The sequence below is a fragment of the Ursus arctos genome, unplaced genomic scaffold (genome assembly GCF_023065955.2).
Source record: "Ursus arctos isolate Adak ecotype North America unplaced genomic scaffold, UrsArc2.0 scaffold_28, whole genome shotgun sequence".
NCBI lineage: Eukaryota > Metazoa > Chordata > Mammalia > Carnivora > Ursidae > Ursus > Ursus arctos.
Window position 1 is genome coordinate 14,596,077 of NW_026622963.1, and position 20,274 is coordinate 14,616,350.

A 20,274-nucleotide genomic window follows, 5' to 3' on the forward strand; every position below is an offset into this window, starting at 1 on the left:
GGTGTCATTCTAGCATCAGCATAGCTCTCTCTGCCATTTCTTTACTGTTCATAAAACCCTGAACATGTAAACAGCATTCCAGATCCCCCAGGAGTATGTCACAGGTGTTCCTAGCCCACTGTGGACATGTAACTACCTAGATAGATCTTCCTTTTAAATTTTTGTTTGGGCTCCTTCTTGCCCAGTTGATATCACAGCCTCATGAAGCCGTGCTATGTACCTTCCCTGACTACTACTGGTTTCTACTGTTATTGACTACACCCTGGGAATAAAGTTTTTCCATGAAGCTCCAAGTCAGGACAAATAGTGGCAAAGCCCTAGGGACAGGGTTTTTATGTGGAGTTCCAAATCACATTAGCTCCCTCTGGTGGCAGCAAGGCTTCTGGTCTTCATGTTATCATTCTAAAGAGTTGGTGGAGAGATGGGAGTACCCCTAAGTTAAAATGTCATAGACTTCTCTGTTCCAATTTAGGTTCAGCAGTTTTTACTCAATAAGTACTTTTAATTTGTTGTATGTCTTTGGTTAAATTTCCAGATTTCTGGAATGATTGCTTTTGATAATCTTGCCAGTGTTGTCATTTTTGATGCAGATAATTTACGGAGGTACTCACTCTACCGTCTGGAAGTTTCACCCTTGGATAATAAGTTTTATAGTCACTCTACCTAAAAGGTAAGCCTATTATTCAGATCAAGCCAGTTGTTTCCATGTGGGGATGTGTTCCCAGCAGTGTTGTTATGTGAAATATGGATAAGTTCGTAAAAATCCTGAAATTTTTATTTTATACGTTCTTAAGAAAATATTTTCCTTGAGTGGGATACAACTACATCTACCCATAGAGGTTTCATGACATCCAGTCCATCCACTTTCTAGTATTCATTCCCTCTATCAGGTCACATTCACTGACTACCTGTCACTGCCCAGGAATAGTGTTGGCTGCTAGAGAGGCCGTGGTAGCAAAATGAAAAATGTAGAATAAACTGGACTTAAATTAGTATTGTGTCAATTGCAGCTCATTTCAAAATTTGCTTTCTAAGATTATACATTATAAAATATAGTATCTAATCTTTGGTTTTGTTTGTCTTTCAATTTGAATTCAGAAAAGCTAAGGAAATTCATTTCTTCAGACTTTTATATTAGGGAAATTCTAAGCATAAATATTTTTGAATCATAGGTTTCCATAAAGAACCCATGCTCATTTCAAGATGAGATACAGGGCATCTGATTTTGGGATTGAGACAGTCTATTGAAAATGACAGTGACAAACAGATAATCATGCAAATCTTTGATGAAATGAACATTTTGCACACTTCAAATGCATTACCTTATATCACTGCAAACCTGGCAAGTAATTGCAATGATCAGGGTTATTCATATTCAAATTCTCACCATGTTTTCTCATGGCATTGATTGTCCCTGATGTGTCAGTATTGTAAAAAAGACATTAAGACTAATTTTTAAATATTTAAAACACTGTTTTCACTGAGAGAACTATGGCATTTCCAATTTTCAAAAGTAGTTCTTTTTGATTTGAAGCTAGTTCTTACAATGGAAGCTAATGTTGATTGAAGACTTGGTGTCATTGTAGTTATGCTTTCTCCTTGAGGTAGACTCTGGCCAATGCAGTAACTGTAATCATTTACATCAGTACTCTGGAAGGAGCAATCATGTCAAGATACTTGGCTCCGGTCAATCAGGGCTTCTCTTTCCTCTCCCTTCTTCCTTCCACCCATTCTTGCTCCTTGCCTCTTCCTTTCTTACCACTTCTGCTTACCAACTCCCCCACTTGCTGTTTCTCTGTCTTTTAGATGGAGGAAATGGGATAAAGAGTGCTACACTGACAGGTCCATTCTATCAAAAGGAGTTTCTAAGATCACAGAAGCACCGAATTTTTATATAAAAAGGAACAGACTTAAAGGTCATGATTTCAACTACTGGGTATTTACTTATTTACTTCAAAGATACAAATGTAGTGATCTGAAGGGGCACCTGCACCCCAATGTTTATAGCAGTAATGTCCACAATAGCCAAACTATGGAAAGAGCCCAGATGTACATCGACAGATGAGTGGATAAAGAAGATGTGGTATATATATGCAATGGACTACTACTCAGCCATCAAAAATGAAATCTTGCCATTTGCAATGACGTGGATGGAACTAGAGGGTATTATGCTAAGCGAAATAAGTCAATCAGAGAAAGATGCTTATCATATGATCTCACTGTATGTGGAATTTAAGAAACAAAATAGAGGATCATAGGGTAAGAGAGGAAAAAATAAAACAAGATGAAATCAGAGAGGGAGACAAAGCATAAGAGCCTCTTAATCATAGGAAACAAACTGAGGGTTGTTGGAGGGAGGGGTGGGGGGGGGATGGCATGGCTGGGTGCTGGACATTGAGCAGGGCACATGCTGTAATGAGCACTAGCTGTTATATGCAACTAATGAATCACTGACCTCTACTTCTAAAAATTATAAACTAATTGAATTAAAAAAAATGAAAGAGAGAGAGAGAGCAAGTGAGCATGAGCAGGGGGAAGGGGCAGAGGGAGAGAGAGAGAGAGAATCCCAAGAAGACACCTCACTGAGCATGGAGCCTGACAGGGGCTCTATCCTATGACCCTGAAATCAGACCCTAGCTGAAATCAAGAGTCTGATGCTTAACTGACTGAACCACCAAGGTGGCCCTCAACATTTTAAAAATAAAATGTTACAGATGCAGTTAAAACCTTCTGTAAATTCTATCCCATTCCATTCCTCACCTTCTGCCTCCCACATATGCACTATTACACATCAACTGTTTTTCCTCTTGTATCTTTTTATAATTTTATTATGTATGAATGTGTAATAAATAAAATACAGTACTGATATGCAAAAAAAAAGGTCATGCTTTCAGTGACAAAAACAAAAACAAAAACAAACCAAATGTACCTTCTATGGTGTTCTTAATAGATAATCATTCAACCAGAGCTCAAAGCAAGGTTTTTCATATTAGGTTACATTTTCATTCTAAATCAACTTCCATCTGAAAGCAATCACATGGTGTTGTGAACTCAGAGTTAGGAACTATGAGAACTAAAATCTAGGCCTGCATTTTCTTCTAACATGTGATATGATTTGAGCCAATGGATTAGCCTCTTTGGGTTTCAATATCTTTATTTGTAAAACAGATTTATCACTTACTATACCTATTTCCCATAACATGTTCCATAGGGGACATAGAACACTATTTCTAAGGCATTCCCATACAAATAGGTTAGAAGATTTACAACCTCTTTGACAACCTGCAATGAGGTGGGATAGTGTTTGCTATACCATTTTAACTTTGATGGTTGCTCTAGAAGCATTTGAACCCAATTATTTATACAAGCATATAGGCCAACTTTAGCCAAAGCCTGCCCTAGATAGATCCATAGATTCCTGAGAAATACAGAAGTAATACTGATTGCTGGTTTATTAGAATATTCTACTTATGATAATGTCAAAAGAGATACATTTAAATACATACCCTAATTCTAGAAGTAGGGCACTGTAATTTATAATTATTTCCAAAAATCTTTATTTCTTGCCTTGTTATCAGTCTTCCCAAGGTGATTCTTTATTATGTCCTCATTAAAAATAACAAACACTGAAATATCTACAACACAAAATCAGAGAGCAGAAAACGAATGTGATCTTTTTCACTAAATATTAATCATTTTTAAGACTGAGCAGTATGTAAATGCAATAGGCATATCTTCAAACAATTCACCCAGCAGAGCTCCTAGGATTCTCTGTAACAAAGGCTAGAACTTGTCAAGAAAATTATTGCAACTTGATATAGAAGACATCGTTTTTCCATTAGATGTTTAAGGTGTCTGTATGTATAGCCATCTAGACCTAGATTATAGCATATTTTTCTCCAAACTATAATGCAGTGTTTTACTGTGAAGACTATATAGGCAGACTATAACTAAACAATCAATAAAATGGAAGCTTCATACTGAGCTAGGTTTGTCTTTTGTTATGGCAGATTTTATGCTGTGGTGTAAGGAAAAGCACACATATTAATTCTACAAATATAGCACCATTTGTAATCAAGAAATGCTTCTTGTTTAAAGATTTAAGAGCACCTTTTTGTTGACCTTTACCTTTCTATGTGTGATATACTGAAACCAGGCAGAGATAGTGAAAAATGGGCACCCATCTTTTTAAAGAACAAAATGATCTCTCATACTACTCTGATTAAATATGAGAAGTGAATCACATGAAAAGCCTTTTCAGGATAAATACTTGGAGTTCTCAGTGAATGGATGTTAGGGGCATTTACATGGTTTTTCAAGATGAAAGGTATTGCTGAATATCTGCCTATGTGTGTGTCCATGGCCATGGCCATGGCCACGGCTGTATCTACCAAACACAGTGAAGTGAATTGCTATTAAAGAACAATGTACTATTATGTAGTCAATTTAGGCAGGCCTAATTTCGATACTGTTTGCTAACCATCACAACTCCCCTTTTATAATTCCAACTGAGTCACAGAGGAGGCAGGGAGTGTTTATTTTATCCATTCCTGGATACTTCCTTCAATAGTAGGTAGATGGTCCAAAAGCAGCACTTTGCATCACTGTTCATAAACAACAAAAGGAAGGAGCAAGGATTGAGTAGTTACCTTGTCCAAAGCAAGCACCCATTGTGGGAACACCCTTATGTAGGATTCTATCAGGTAGAGACCCATGTGATATGTGATGGCAATGAATTTCTGGTTTTACTTCTTTACCCTGTGGTTGGAATTGCTTTCTCTTTACTTCCCTACTCTAGAGAATTAGATTGAAACAGACATGAATCACCAAGAGTTTTTTTGCAAGCAATTTCATGATTGGTTTTCTTTATGTCATTTTTAGGAAATGAGCCCACCAAAATATGGATTTTTTTTTCAAAAAATGACATTTATCCACAAGATCGGTTCATTTTTTATTTTTTAATGAACATTTAAGTTTCATATACAAAAGCTAACAGAGCAATAAGTCAATCATGAAATAAGTACAAGGAAATAAAATGGAAAATAACTCAATTACAATTTCTCACCACTGAAGCACTACACGCTGGCTGCAGCGAGAGGTGGTCAATGTTTCAGCCAGTGAATTCATGGGCCAAATGTCAAGACTGTCATCACATCACTTTTTGTTTTAACACTTCCTTTTCTTTCTCTGATCAGTATTCAGTTGGGTGGGGAGGTGGGTGGGAGGGAAAGAAATGTTTCTTTTAAAAAAAAAAAAGATTTTTAAAGCAGTTAAATTTTTCCTTGGGGAAATAATTTATCTGTTAATCTAACATACCTTATATTTGTCATTAAATTTATCTGCATAAATATTTGCCTAATCTATTTCTTAATGTAAGATCATGCAGTACTTTCTAATTTCGGAACAGTAAGAATTATCAAAGGCAATTAGTTTTGTACATAAATGCCCACAGTTTCCTTTTTAATGAAAAATGTGCTCTTTGTGATCTTTGTTTCTTGCAAGAGAGTTGGTCAAGTAATAATCATGGAGCATTTCCTAAAATATTTATTTGCTGGGAAAATTTGTATGAAATGACATTTGAAGTATAAAAAACATTGTTAGGTAACACTTGGAACAGTTAAAAATATACTTGTCTTGTTTGTAAACTATCAGTGTAAGATACTGAGTATCTGAGTGTCAGAGCCATTGTCTCCTGTTTTTCTAGAAAGTTGTTTGCTTTATTTATCAATGTGACATCTTTGAAACATCTGACGTTATATATAGAAACATCAAGGCAATATTATTTGTACATATTATTAAACATGCAAAAATTTCCTGAAAGATAGTGCCCGAATATGGAAAATCCCTCTGAGCTCAACCTCTCCTTGGTACCATTCTGCTGGAAGTATGGCTCTCATGGAGTTTGGGAGTGCGGTGGGTTATTTTGGAGAGGCAGCCCCTTTAATCACTGGTTCCCTATTCAAATACGTTGCCCAGTAAACTAAGTTGAAAGTGCCAAACAAGACTGGGAATACAATTCGGGACATTTTGTCAATCTTGCTGATGCTGTTGTAAGTCTTTTTGTTTTCCGAAGTCTTCTCTTCAGAAGGCTTTACTGAGGCTGAAGATGCATTTGAGGTCCCTGCCGGGGTCTGTTCCTTTGGAATGTTGGGGGGGTGGGTCATCTTCCCAGTAGTATAAGCATTTGTTGACTTATTTAGTATGAGTTCCCGCTCCTTTTTCTGCAAAATATAATAAGATTGTAAGGGCATGACATTTGCAGGCAGTTGTCAACTCATTTTTGAAGATTGTAAAGGTTTATCTCTCAAAAGAGAGATAGAGAAACATCAGCTTAGCTCTGGGGAGGGCAGTTCTCCGCAGACTTCTAAGCCTACAACTCCACATGGCCAGTCTTGAATAAGAAATTATAGAACAGGGGGCGCCTGGGTGGCACAGCGGTTAAGCGTCTGTCTTCGGCTCAGGGCGTGATCCCGGCGTTGTGGGATCGAGCCCCACGTCAGGCTCCTCTGCTATGAGCCTGCTTCTTCCTCTCCCACTCCCCCTGCCTGTGTTCCTTCTCTCTGGCTGGCTGTCTCTATCTCTGTCAAATAAATAAATAAAATCTTTAAAAATAGAAAAAAAGAAATTATAGAACAGGCAAAATAATTCATGGCCAAAAAAAAAAAAAAATCAGAATAGTAGTTTTCTTTGTTGAGGTGCAGACTGGAAAGGGCTCTGTCGATTGGGAAGTGGCATGGTGAACTTTGGGGAGTGCTCATGATGTTCTCTATCTTGATAGGGATTTGCATTACACAGGTGAACATGTTCATCAAAACGCAGCAAATGTATCCTTAATATCTGTGCATGTTACACTATGCAAATTTTTCTTTGAAAGAATCAAACTGTAAACAAATATTGAACTCTAGTTAATGACACACATAAATTTACATGTATATAAATATATTTACTGGGAAATGTACTGTCCTTTAAAATTTACTTTGTTTTTTTTAATTTTTTTATTATGTTATGTCAGTCACCATACAGTACATCATTAGTTTTTGATGTATGTTCCATGATTCATTGTTTGCATATAACACCCAGTGCTCCGTGCAATACATGCCCTCCTTAATACCCAGTGATGGGTGTTAAAATTTACTTTGAAATGGATAAGAATATAAGATGGATTGAGGATGAGTGAATGCATGGATAGATAGATGATGGACAAACAGATAGTAGTGACACATGCATAGAAAAATGTTCATAATAGAGAGATTTTTCATTGTGAGATTCTTTAAACATTGCTCTCAGTTTGCAAATGTACATAATAAAACCTTGCAAAATTCTGTTCCATTAATATAGTGCCATTAAGTAAAATTTAATTGAGAAAACACAGGAAAGTAAATTAAAAGAAATACATCAACCATTAAAACTATGGAAAAGATGAGTAGAAAGGAAACACATGGAGCAAGAAGCAAGAGGAAGCAAGTGAAAAGAGAGGTAGAGTAAACGTGGAACCAGATACAAAGAGCATGGTGACCACCTGGAGACATGGTGAGATAGGCTACAACAGTCCTGGGCCAGAGTAGGAACCCTCTCAGCCACTCTTCAGAAATACTGCAGCTCTTCCATATACCAGTGATCATGTGTGCACCCACACTGGTCTGACAGAAGAAACTGACTATGAATTTACTACCATGAATGGCTCCCATTTCTTGGTGTGGCCAAGAAAAGAACAGACACTTGAGAAGATAGTAATCTGTCCTGGCCATGCATGTTTTATTTGGGGTGATGAGCAGCTGCACAGGGTTCAGCACAGTCACAATGGTTGTAGTGTTCCTGGAGATGTGCCCTGGTCCCCTTTCCAGGATGACTTGCTGCCCAGCTGCAAGGAGAGTGGCTGGGAGACATCCTCCAACTCCTACTCCTTCAGGGCTGACTTCAACTTCTTCCTCTACTGAATGTTGCTCTTTACAGCATCTGTTCTTTCACTGTTGTTCATCCTTAAAAATACCTTGCACCCCAAACTCTTACCTGAAGTTTGCCTCTAGAGATCCCAACATGTGACAATGGTGAACATAGTCTATTTTTCAAGCTCTCTACTTCTAAGTAAAAGTCGGTTTATGTGAGTAGGCTAATACTATATTTACTAATCCATGTGTACTATCCATGTCTAACAGTGTGACTTGCATGCCTGAATGACTTTAGATACCCTGATGCTTCAACTGCACAGCTCCTTTCAGGCCTACGGGGTGGGATCCCCAGCACCACAGCTGGGGAACAACACGTAGTCTTGAAGTTGCACAAGACACTGACGTGTGCTGCTTATTCTAAAAGATCAGTGCTAATCTAGGACTAGGCAATCCATGTTAGCTCCATCTCTCCTTCTTCCTTCAGATCTGGATCTATGGTAAGTAGCAACGACAGTGAAGCCAAGTGCGAAAGTGGTGGCTGGCAAGGATGCTGAGCCTACCCAACATTTTGGCGTTCTTCATTCTTCCCTTCCTCCTAGACATAGATATGAACCTGAGGCCTGAATTCCTATAATAGGCTCCCATCTGCTTTCCTACTCGGACTTGGCTATCTCCAGTCCACCATCACATGGCCACCAAGACCCAGGCCCTTAGCAATCATTTAACTTCTGGCAACACAGTGCTTTCTCCCAATTCCATTCATGTTCTTCCCCCCACAAACCTCCTCCATGGCTCCTTTGGTCTTCATCATCAAGTCCAGATGCTTTGGTCAAGAATCCCCAGTATGCCTCTACAAATGTTTTCCCAGGTCGCCATCAATCATCCACTGTGGTCAGCTCACTCTTATTCCCTCACTCTGTCTCAAACCCCCAAAACACCCACTCCTGAGGTTGCTACTTATCAAGGCCCTCCTGCCCTCCTGTCCCTTCTGCCTTGAGAGGGCCCCACATGGATCCCACTAGGCGTTCCTCCCACCAGAGAAGCTGGACTCGGAAATGGGTTTTCCATGACTGAAACTCTGTCATGGGAGGGAACTCCTGGTACTTGGAAGTAGGAAGAATCAGATGGGTCCCGTTAAGTCAGAGCCTCTGACTTTACACAGGAAAGGAAATAGCTGTGTTACATGCAAAAAGCAAGCATGAGGCCATCAATGAGACACGGCTGAGTGTCCTCAACAAAAAGAGTGTCCTGGGTTGCCATTCCTGGCTTGTGGCCCTGGTTGGGAGGTCAGGCCATACAAATCCAGTCTTCTGTAACACCTTCCAGGACTCCCTTCATGCTGAGTTCTCATGGACAGATTTTTTGATTTTCAAGGACAGATTTTGACTTCAAGTCTACCCTGATAACTTTGGCCTGCTCTTCTCTCAGAGCAAAGGCTTTGCCTATTTGTTTAACACCTGCTATAATTAGCAGTTTATCATGTGCTGTTTTATTTTCTGTTCCATATATGTTATTCTCATCTCCCCCAGGACATGGTTCAGCTTGGAATTCTGTGTAACCTCTCTTCTTCAACTATTCCTTAGATTTAGACACAAATCACCCTCTAAACACCCGGCACCTAATTGCTCTGAACAGAGTAATACTTTCCACGATCACTGTGCATCATTTAAGTGAACCAAATCATCTCCTCAGTAGAACTGGGTATGTTTTGCTCCTTCCAGTAGGTCACACGCTCTCCTCACATCTTTAAAGCCACCCTGCAGAAGATCTACTGTTTGGTGAAGTGACAAAAGAGTGAATAAAAGAATGTATAATTCAAAACTGGACAAGTAATCACTGAACAGACAGGAGGTACTTAAGCAAAAGTAACAGGCCTAAGTCTACACAAGCCCAAGCCATTCACATGACATCAGACCTTTTCCTTGATCAAAGAGGATGATTCAAAACAAAATTGAAACAGGACCTGTTGCAATAAGACTTGACAGGAACCTCTAACATAAAGACAGGGGTCATTTTTTCATTGGGGGGTAGGAGATAGGGAGGAGAAACACCTGTCTTATGTTCGATATTTTATATCAGGCACATTTTCTCTGGAGGATGGGGGGAAATGAAGGGGGTAAATTTACCTTGACCTTGGCTGCTTCTGAGGCTTTTTTGCCATCCCAGGCCCAGCCTCTCTTTGTGAAATAGTTGACGGTAGCAAACTCGATCAGCGCGGAGAACACAAAAGCGTAGCACACAGCTATGAACCAGTCCATGGCTGTCGCATAAGCCACTTTGGGCAGAGAGTTCCGAGCACTGATGCTGAGGGTCGTCATGGTCAGCACTGTGGTCACCCCTGTGGTTGTCAGTGATGGGGGGTCAGTCAGGGAAAATGGAAACAGGAATCAGTACTGGCACCCAGATCCCAGTATAACACCCTTGACCATGACAGATGAAGACAGGAAAGGAACTGGTTACTTTTATCCCCAGACAGAACCTTCCCTCTCCTATTTTCCTACCACTTGACACACTTCTAACATTTATAATATTGCTTATTTAATTTATCTTAATTGGCTCCTTCCTCTAGAATATAAACTGAGGAAGGCAGGGACTGGGTCTGATATATACACATGATTTGTATCCCCATTGTCCTGAACCAAGCCCAGCAGAAAGCTCGTGTCCAACAAGGATGTGTTGAATAGGTGGTATTCCTCTGTGGCAATGGGGCAATACCCAAGTGAGAACAGGTAATGACATTAACATGGTATCTAGTGAGGTGTTTCAATAAAATTTGCTATGCATCCAGTGAGTACTGGGCTCAAGGCAAACTGAAGAGACAGACTTGCTTTTACAAGGATTAACCCAACTTGCAGACTTCCAGGAACTGCAGAGCCAAGTGCAATAGTACCGTGTCTCAATCTGGATCTCAGCACTTCACTCTATCCAAGAGGGATCAATGTCCCCTCAAAGCCCTTGTGTGAGGTGCCTGTAGCTGTCTGCCTTGGCTTCTGTGGCAACCCTGCAATGACCATGCAGCAAGGCCAGAGTGCTGGAGGAAGACGTTCAGAACTGGCAGATTATGAGCCATCTATCTAGTATCCACTAAGTGCCAGACTGATCTAAGCCACATTCTGGATGGGTGTCATTATCCCAATTCACAGGCAACAAGCTTAAAGATTTAAAAATACTTAGCAATGCAGCCCATTTCACTAGCTGGCAAATGAGAACCCATATTCGGACCCAGGTCTGCAGGACCCTTCACAGCCTACACAGCTTCCACATGTTCTGTGCCTTCCTCTTTATCACACTTTTGTCTGCACGAGGGTGCACCTATGTGCTTGGGGTGTGGGTGCTATGCACTTGTTACGGGTTGAATTGTATCCCCCCAAATTCATATGTTGAAGTCCTAAAGCCCAGAATTTCAGAATGTAACCTTGCAAATACAGCCTTTATGGAAGTAATGACGTTAAAATGAGATTGTTGGGGCAGGCCCTGATCCAATATGACTGGTGCCACAGACACGCACACAGCGTGTGAAGACTGGAATTACTGGCCACAAGCCAAGGAACTACCAGCTAGGCGAGAGGCCTGAAACAGACCCTTCCCTCACGGCCCTCAGAAGGAACCAGCTTTGCTGACTTCTTGGTTATGGGCTTGTAGCCTCCAGAAGTGAGACAATTTCCATTGTTTAAGCCACTCAGGGCATGGTACTTTGTTATGGAGCCCTAGGAAATCAGTAGAGCACCAAGTACGTCATGTCATTGGTGGTCACAGCAGCTGAGTTTTCATCCAACGTCATCATCCTTCAAAGGTATTTATGTGTGCTCACTGAGCATGGTACCATGCATGGAATTAATGCTTAGTGAAAAATCAGTAGGCATCTATGATTTTTCTTAGAAATCCACTTAATCATTGTGCTGGGGGAAAGTGTTCTGTGCATGACCTTGAACAGGCTTCTTGCAACTTCTTGGGTCCTTTAACATCCCAATGTGCATTGGGAATCTCCCAGAAGAAACAGAAACTAATATGCAGCTTTCTCCAAACTAATTTTTTTTTCCACTGGCCACCTACTAATATTCCCCTAAAGAACTAGGGAAGCACTGCCTGACCATGAACCAACCTCCCTACTCCTCTGAAACATTCCTCCAGCTAGATGAAGCAACGCAAGTGAAACTGGCCATGCAGGTAGAGAGACGGTCTGACAGAAATACTCCTGGGCCATCACTTAGAGACTCCCTGGGCTCTCAGGCTCCCTAGACACGGGAGTGGTAACATAAAATGCAGGTCATGGTTTCCTTCTTTGCAATAGTAACAGCTGAGGCATGAAGTGTACCTTATAGTTTAGAAATGTGTCAGCATCCATTACCATAACTGATGTGCAAAACTACCTTTAGTATCGCTACTCAAATATGAGGAAGCAGAGCTTCAAGGTGAGAGTTAGATGCTCAACTATGCTCTGCTGAGGTACCTCTGGAACTAGATATTGCTAAACCTAATGTATGTCTTAGGGGTATCAAATGATGGTGTTCTAGATTCTTATCATATATGTGTGTGTGTGTGTGTGCACATCTACGTATAATATATATGCATTATGTATATATGCAAATATCCATTTATTCATATCATATACCTGATAAATATGATGGTATGTATGATATATAGATATGTAATTTATTATTACCATATAATATATGATGGATTGAATGTCCCTTGGGAGTTCATTTTAAAGTGGCACTCACATTTCAAAGAAGTGTCTGGTAACATACAAAGTAGTACTTTAGGAGAAGTGTGAAAATACTGTAGCAAAATCTCACATAAGACAGATTGCTGGCAGTTTCAAACCTCAAAAAAAGGCTACCAGCAAAGGCTTTTCAAAATGGAAACAGTGATCAAATAGACCATGCATCATTCCCTAAACCCTTGTTAGAGAGCCATCCTGAATCCTAATCCTTAACACTGAATTCTTAACTAATTGGTCTGTTTTCCAGGTCACAGAAGAGACAGTAGTCACTAGGAGTTTAGAGGCTGCTGTTGTTTGGGGGTAGGTAGAAGCAGTCCCAAAACAGCAGTGCAGGTCTGGCTTGGGGACACTCACCAAATACTGTCCTGGCAGGGACTGATTCTCTGTTCAGCCAAAAGGACACCTGTGACAAGATCACGGTCATTATGCAGGGAAGGTAGGTCTGGATGACAAAGTAACCGATCTTCCTCTTCAGATGGAAATGAGCCGTCATGATTGTGTATTCGCCTGCAAATAAGCAAATTAATGCAGGACAACCACCTGTCCTAGAGTCCTGCCTGTCATTCCTGCTCCTGGACCAGAGGTGGTCCTTCTCCCCACCTTCCCCTTGGAAAACTATTAGTTTGCATGGTTGGAGTGAAGGAGAGAATGAAGGATGCAGGGATTTCTTAACTGTCATTTTATAAGTCTTCTGAGCCACAGCCTCTGAAGAGCCTTTGGTGGTGGATGTTTTCCTGGGGAAAATCAGATTTGTGTGTTTTCCTAATCCCTGATCACAATCTGTGCCACTCTCTGACCACCCCCTCGCTGCTGCTGCCATCAGGATTTCAGGATTTAGCCTCTCCAGATATAACTCAGGACATCACAGAGCCCTGTTGCAGGTGGAGAATTTCCCCCCCCTATTTCCCAGCCAGAGAAGGCTGGAAGAAGCTAGAGGTGACCACCCCCCTGCTCCGTGCTCCCTGCCAGACCCAGCTGGAGGGTGAGAAACAGCAGCTGGAGGAGGCCACAGGTCCTGGCAGCCCCTTCCGCCCGCCGCCTACCAGGGAGATAGACTGGGGCATTTCCTTGGCGATGCCCCAGTGCCTCCTCTGGATCTGCCTGGCAGTGTGGGAGGCCAGCGGGGACCTTCCGTTCATTGCTGAGAATGACGCTGCCTTGACGGTGAACTGGTAAGGAGCTGAGAAGGGCTGTGGTCGGAGGGTGTGTGAATGGCTGTCAGCTGGAGAGTCTCCAGTGCTAGAATTTTTTTTTTAATTCAAGTATAGTTAACATACGGTGTTATATAAGTTTCAGGTGTACAACATATTGATTTGACAATTCTGTACATTACTCAGTGCTCACCATGATAAGTGTAGCCACCATCGATCACCACATAACATTATTACAATATGATTGACTATTCCCTGTGCTGTACCGGTCATCTCCATGACTGTTATCTGGGGAGATAGGAAGGCTGCTTTGAGAAGCAGAGGCAGAGTTAAGCTGATCAGAGGACAAGAGGTCTTTCACTGAATTGCGAGAAGTAGACAATGCGGCCGGTGGAACTGCAAAGTGGGGAGAAAGGGCTTGAGGCCTCCCCTAAAGCAGACCCGGTGGGAGCCATCTATTTAGCGGGTGGTCTGCTGGAGACCAATGTGGAGCGCTGGGATGTCTGGGCCAGATAACACAGCTCTGACGCTTGCTTTTGGAATCAGAGCCCACAGCTCAGCATGGCCAGCTGTGGATGTGTCCCTACGTGCCTTTTCTCACAGCATGCCAGATGTCAGAGGCAGAGGGAACCTTTAAGATCACATGCAGCAAAATCTGCCCCCTTACAGAAAAGGAGCCCAAAATTCTTAGCAGTGCCTGCGACACGCCAGCAGGGGCAGGCCACTTTCCCCATAGTTCCAAGGCAGGTCAGAGCAGAGGAGAGCGGCTGAGCAGGCTATATCAGAGCAGAAAGAAACAGCGACAAAGAGAAGGAGGATGAGATATGTTTAATAGCCAGGACCAGATCTTTGTAATGATCCAATTTTGCCTCTCCTTAACATCTGAGAAGAGGGGAAATGCCATTCTATTTCTCTGCAGTAGGATTTAATATTACTCTCCTACTTAAAATGCTTTCATTGTTCTTTTCATTCTGTTGGGCTCTTTTCTTTCTTTCTTTCTTTCTTTCTTTCTTTCTTTCTTTCTTTCTTTCTTTCTTCTTTCTTTCTTTCTTTTTTTTTTTGAGTGTAGTTGACACACAATGTGACGCTAGTTTTGGGTGTACAACACAGTGATTCAACAAGTTTATGCATTACGCTGTATTTGCCACTAAGTGTAGGTTCCATCTATTCCAATACATCTCTATTACAATATCATTGACTATACTCCTTATGCTGTGTCTTTTATTCCTGTGACTTATTCATTCCATAATAGGAAGCCCATATCTTCCACTCTTCTTCACCCATTTTGCCCATCCCTTCACCCCACTCTCATTTGTTTTATTTTTGAGTTGAAGGTAGCAATATCAGATAGTGTTTTTTTAAAAAGACCACCTTTTCAGAATACAAATAGAGGTAGAAACCCCATTTATACGTTTTTAAAGAACTATATGAAACAATTCCGAACTGTAGCATCCTCCATTAGCATGGCAGTGCTCTACCCCGCACATCTGCCATGCCACCTTTTCACTTGTTCCCATAAAACTAGGCTACCACCCTCCCAGTCCTGTCAGGCTCTCCCCCCTCTCCCCACAATGCCCAGCACAAGCCCAGTGGGTAGGCTCTGGGAGCCTGTATGTAGAGGAGGCATGAGCTCAACGTCCATGAGCTTCCTGCCAGCCCTGAGGTTTGGCAGTGTTGACAAAGAGTGATGCTGACCAGGGTACCTTTTGGGGCTCCCAACTCATCCCCCATGACACGGCCCACTCCATCCCTGTTACACTTTTCTTCTCTGCTGTGGAGACTCTCTGTGACCCTGGAGTCTTCTCTTCTGCTAAGAGCCAAGCCTCCTGACTGCTAAGGCTGGGCCTCCTGTGTCCAAGAGGTGACTGAGGACACACCTTGCAGGTGCAGAGAATAGAAGACACTCTGTTCTTTTGGACACCTCACCCATTCTGCATCAGGTGAAGCCAGGTTGTATTGGGCCTGTGGTACTCAGCCCAGCCCTATGCATGTGAGAGTGAGACTCCCTTCCTTCTTGGTGAGGCCTCAGCTATTTCTATGCTGTTTGGTTGTGCTTTCCAAAATTCAACCCCTGGGAAATCTTAGAAATGTTCAAAACAGGAGGTAGGGGAGCAGGTAAATAGAAGTACCTGCAGGAAGCCATCTACCTTTCCTGCAGAGACTACTGCCTCTGTGTCTCAGTGCCTGAGCAGGGGCTGTGTTACATAAGCAGGTTCACACGGCCTCCAGGCACAGCATGCAATCACAGGGGTGTGCTCGCACGAAGGCAAACACACCTGAGATTAATACCTCCCATGGCCTTTAATACTGCCAGCCACTGCAGCTGGGGCCTCCGTGTGCCGCTGCAGGGACTAGGACCTGAATTGGAGGGCTCCTTGTGGCCAGCACTGCACAACGACAGTAGAACTGAGGTGAGCCTGGGGGGCATCCTCCCCACCGACATGCCACAGGAGCACCGAGCTCTCCCAGGGTGTGGCATTCTGCATGCACTTGGTCTCACCTGTGCTGGTGCTGATGTTCTCGGTGCCGACCGTCTGACCCATCAAGTGGTACTGGTTCAGCCTGGAGCCATCTTCTGCCACCACCACTGACTTAGTGGTGCCATTAGTCCAGACATAGACAACTTCGGAATTAGGATATGCATCTGTATGGGGGGGGGCAGAAGATGGTATAAACATGGAATTATTTTCAGCCTGGCACAACCAAAGATGTTTATAAAAGTAGCAAGAGAGATGATTGGAAGGTCAAAGTTAAAGGACCTGAAGAATGCACAGGGTGGTCAGACTAGGGCAGACGTCACCACTGTTCAGGTCCTTTTCATTTCTAAAGATCTGAGCGGTCAGGAATCAGTGCCCGGTGCTTCCTACCATGCATTTTCTCTGTAGGGTATACTATTGCATGGACTGTGACCACAGTGCTCGGGGCTCTCCCGGCTCTGTGGTCTTGGGCAAGTCACTTATGCTCTGTGCCTCAGCTCTTCCCTCTGTAAAATGGGCCGGGAACAGCAGCTACTTCTTAGGGCTCCTGCTATCACAGTACAAGCTCCATAATGACCTAATGCATAGAGCACATGAGCGGCACCTGAGTGTACCAGCTATGGTAAAGGTTCCGCTCCGCAACTGGTACTTACTGTCCTGTCGTCCGATGCTGTCCTGGTGGGAGGGTAGCATGGTAGGTAAGACTTCCCCCCCTGGTATCATGCCTATGACTGTTACCTTATATGGCAAATGGTACTGTACGGATGGAGTTAAGGCTATGGGCCTTTAAATCAGAAGATTATCTTGGATTATCCCAGTACACCCAATATAATCACTTGAGCCCTTAAAAACAGAGAACTTTCTCCAGCTGGAGCCAGTCAGAGAGATTTGAACCATGAAGTACTTGACCATCATTGTTGGCTTTGACGATGGAGGAAGGGGCCACGGAATGTGAGCAGCTTCTAGAGGGTGAGAATGATCTCCCCAGGTGACAGCTAGCAGGAAACAGGGACGTCAAACCTACAGCCACGCAGAACTGAATCCTGCCAACAACCCGAATGAAGCTAGAGGTAGATTCACCCCCAGAAAGAAATGCAGCCCCATCAACACTATAACTCTGGCCAGTGGGACCCAGCACAGAGACATCAGGCAAACACACTGCATTCTGACCTATAGAATGCCAAGGCAATAAAGGTATTGTTTTCTTTTTTCTTTTTTCCAGCTTTATTGAGATATAATTGACATGTAACATGTAAGCTTAAGGTGTACAATGTAATGATTTGATATATGTATAAATTGTGAAATGATTACCATAATAAGGCTAGTTACATGTGATGTATTGCTTTAAACTGCTCAGTTCGTGATAACTTGTGATGGTGCAATAGAGAACTAGAACAGGTAGATGGAGAGCAAAGACAGACTGTCTCCCAGAGGAGGGAGACGAATACACATAAAACATGTAACGGGGTTTGTTAATGCTAGAGAGAACTACAAGCTATGAAGAGGGAAGAGGCACAATTTTAAATGGCACTGTCTGGGAAGGCCTAACTTAGGAGACCATAAGAAATGTGCAGGAGCTAGCTGGCCATGTGGCTGTCAGGAGGAAGAGCATCTGAGGAATGGGTACTACAAAGGTCCTGAGGCAGGAGCGTGCCTGCAATGCCGGAGGAGAAGCAAGCAGGCACTGTGGCTGGACAGGGAAGAGGGCAGAGGGGAGAGGAAAAGACCAGATAAAACAGTGCCTTGGGACGCCTGTGTGGCTCAGTGGGTTAAGCGTTTGTTTTCAGCTCAGGTCATGATCCCAGGGTCCTGGGGTCGAGTCCCACATTGGGCTCCTTGCTCAGCAGGGCCCCTGCTTTTCCCTCTGCCTGCTGCTCCCCCTGCTTGTGCTTTCTCTCTCTCTTTAAAAAAGAAAGAAACAGGGCCTCAAGCCCATTTTAAGGCCTTTGACTTTTGCTCTGAGTTAGTCAGAAGACACAGAAGTGGGGGTGAAGGGTTAAGCAAGAAAGTGACATATTCTAACTTATGCTTTAAAAGGATCCATCTGGCTGAGATGGGGGAATAGAATGGGGGTGGGAACCAGACAGAAACGGGAGACTGCCTAGGGCAATATTAAAATAATCCAGGTGGAAGACGATAGTGGTGGGTAGGGGCAAAAAGAGAAGAAATTAGGGATACATGTTAAATGAAGGGGTCATCCAGTCACTAATCAATCATGTGAGCTATGAGAGGAAGAAGGTGGCCAGGCTGGGCATCTGGACAAGTCATTTGCACGTAGGAGGATGGCAAAGATTCTGGAAGGACCTGGCTTCCGGTGAAAGAGCAGCAGTGCAGGTGCCAACGTGTGAGAATTGAGACCTTCAAGGGCTTCAGTTGGGGATGCTGAGCAGATAGTGGACTATACAAGTTAGTCATGGGAATGGTCCTGGGTGAGGATGTGACTTCTCCCGCGTCACCAGATTATGGATGTCCACTGAAGCGCAGGCTGGTGAGATCACCTGAGGAGTGCTGGTGGAAAAAGGAGAGAGTGGAACATGGCTTCCTAGGTGCTGCAGGGTCTTGAGCTTGAGAAGGTGAGGGGAGAACAGCGAAGCCACTGGAACAGCAGGCACTGCTGTGAGAGGGCACAGGGGAAGCGCTGTTCGGGAGGCCCGTGTCAGAGGCTTCAGGTGATGGCTCAAGAGTGGCCCCAGGACCTAACGGGATGCAGCCACCTCAGCAAGAGCAGCTGGCTTTGAAGAACTGACAGGCTAATTTGTTCCAGCTGTCTCTTGAGGCCCCTGGAGGTAAACCGGCACATCTGCCCCATAATCAAGCTCCCGAGTCTGAACAGATGCCACATCCAACCGCTCTGACACCTTTTGAACAAAGCTGGATGCTTTGCTCCCAGCTACTTGAACAGAGCAAGACCGCCAGGTTGAAAGGAACGATGCACCCTCCCAGGTGAGGAACCTACAGGTGTCTCAGGAGATGAGGGATGAGAGGCAGAGGTCTGCTGCCCCTGCTGGCAGGGGAGGCCTCCCTAAGGGACCGCATGCTCTGTGACTCTCCACCAAGAGGGGCTAGCCCTCTGCACCGTGAAAGACCCCTGCAGCAGTTAGGCTGAACCAGCAGAACTATCTTCTCAGATAACAGACCTTAACAGATAGAAGCCAGGGGAATGGTCTCAGGAATGATCAAGAGTTCTACTAAAAAGTGTGGAAGTTTCTTTGCTAATGTACATCACTGCCTTTATTCTTTATTTATGAGCAAAAGAGTACCCATAACAGCTGAAAAATAATGCAATCAGCATGTATGTCGAAACACCGAGCTTAATACAGAGGAAAACAGCAGAAGCTTCAAGACCCACTGTGCATGACTGAAAGCTCACCTCCTCCCTACAAGGTGGTATTCTGAATTTTATAACTACTGCATTGTTTGCTTTGTAGTTTTACTTTCTGGGCAGAAGTCACTAAACAAAGCTTTTTTTTTTTTTTTTTTTTTTTTTTTTGGCTTTGCTTATGTTCTTTGTGAAATTGGTTCATGTTTTTACCCATTTGATTCATGTTTCCTTTATATATTCTGATACATTTTGTCCTACGTGTTACACATCTCTTCAAATTTGTGGCTATTTCACTGTGTTGATGGCTTTTTTTCTTTTTTGATAAACATTAATTTTAGTCAAATGTATCCATCTTTTCATCTCTCTGCATCTTATTTCAGAGGCCCTCCCTGTTCTGAGGTCACACTTTACTACACGTGCATAATCAAAGTTTTAATGCATCGTCCTTCACCCTTAGGGCCTTAATCACCAGGAGTTGATTGTATTTACCTATATTTTCCAAACAAAAGGTATCAATGGCATTTTCTCCATGTGGTTTTCTGTTTTGCCACCGACCTCATCAAGCCGTCTCTCCCACCCACTCACTTGCAGGGTCTGCTCTGCCAAGTAAGGTTTCCGTCATGCACAGGTCTTCTGTTTGCTGGATCTTCTGCTGTGCTCCCTTTTTCTGTCCTGTTTAGAAGACACCAATAGCTAGAAGGGTCAGGTCCCC

At 43.0% G+C, this 20,274-nt stretch overlaps 1 protein-coding gene across 1 annotated transcript in view; it reads right to left on the reverse strand.

Annotated features, from left to right (window-relative positions):
* Positions 1 to 5,918: 5,918 nt before the first annotated feature.
* The window catches only part of GABRA5 (gamma-aminobutyric acid type A receptor subunit alpha5), an 85,187-nt gene continuing 70,831 nt past the window's right edge, over positions 5,919 to 20,274 (reverse strand). The window contains exons 6-9 of the mRNA XM_026510295.3: positions 16,264 to 16,407; positions 12,967 to 13,119; positions 10,016 to 10,227; positions 5,919 to 6,221 (exon numbers count right to left, since the gene is read on the reverse strand). Of these exons, the coding sequence (XP_026366080.1) occupies positions 5,919 to 6,221; positions 10,016 to 10,227; positions 12,967 to 13,119; positions 16,264 to 16,407 (812 nt within the window). The remainder of the gene's footprint in view (positions 6,222 to 10,015; positions 10,228 to 12,966; positions 13,120 to 16,263; positions 16,408 to 20,274) is intronic.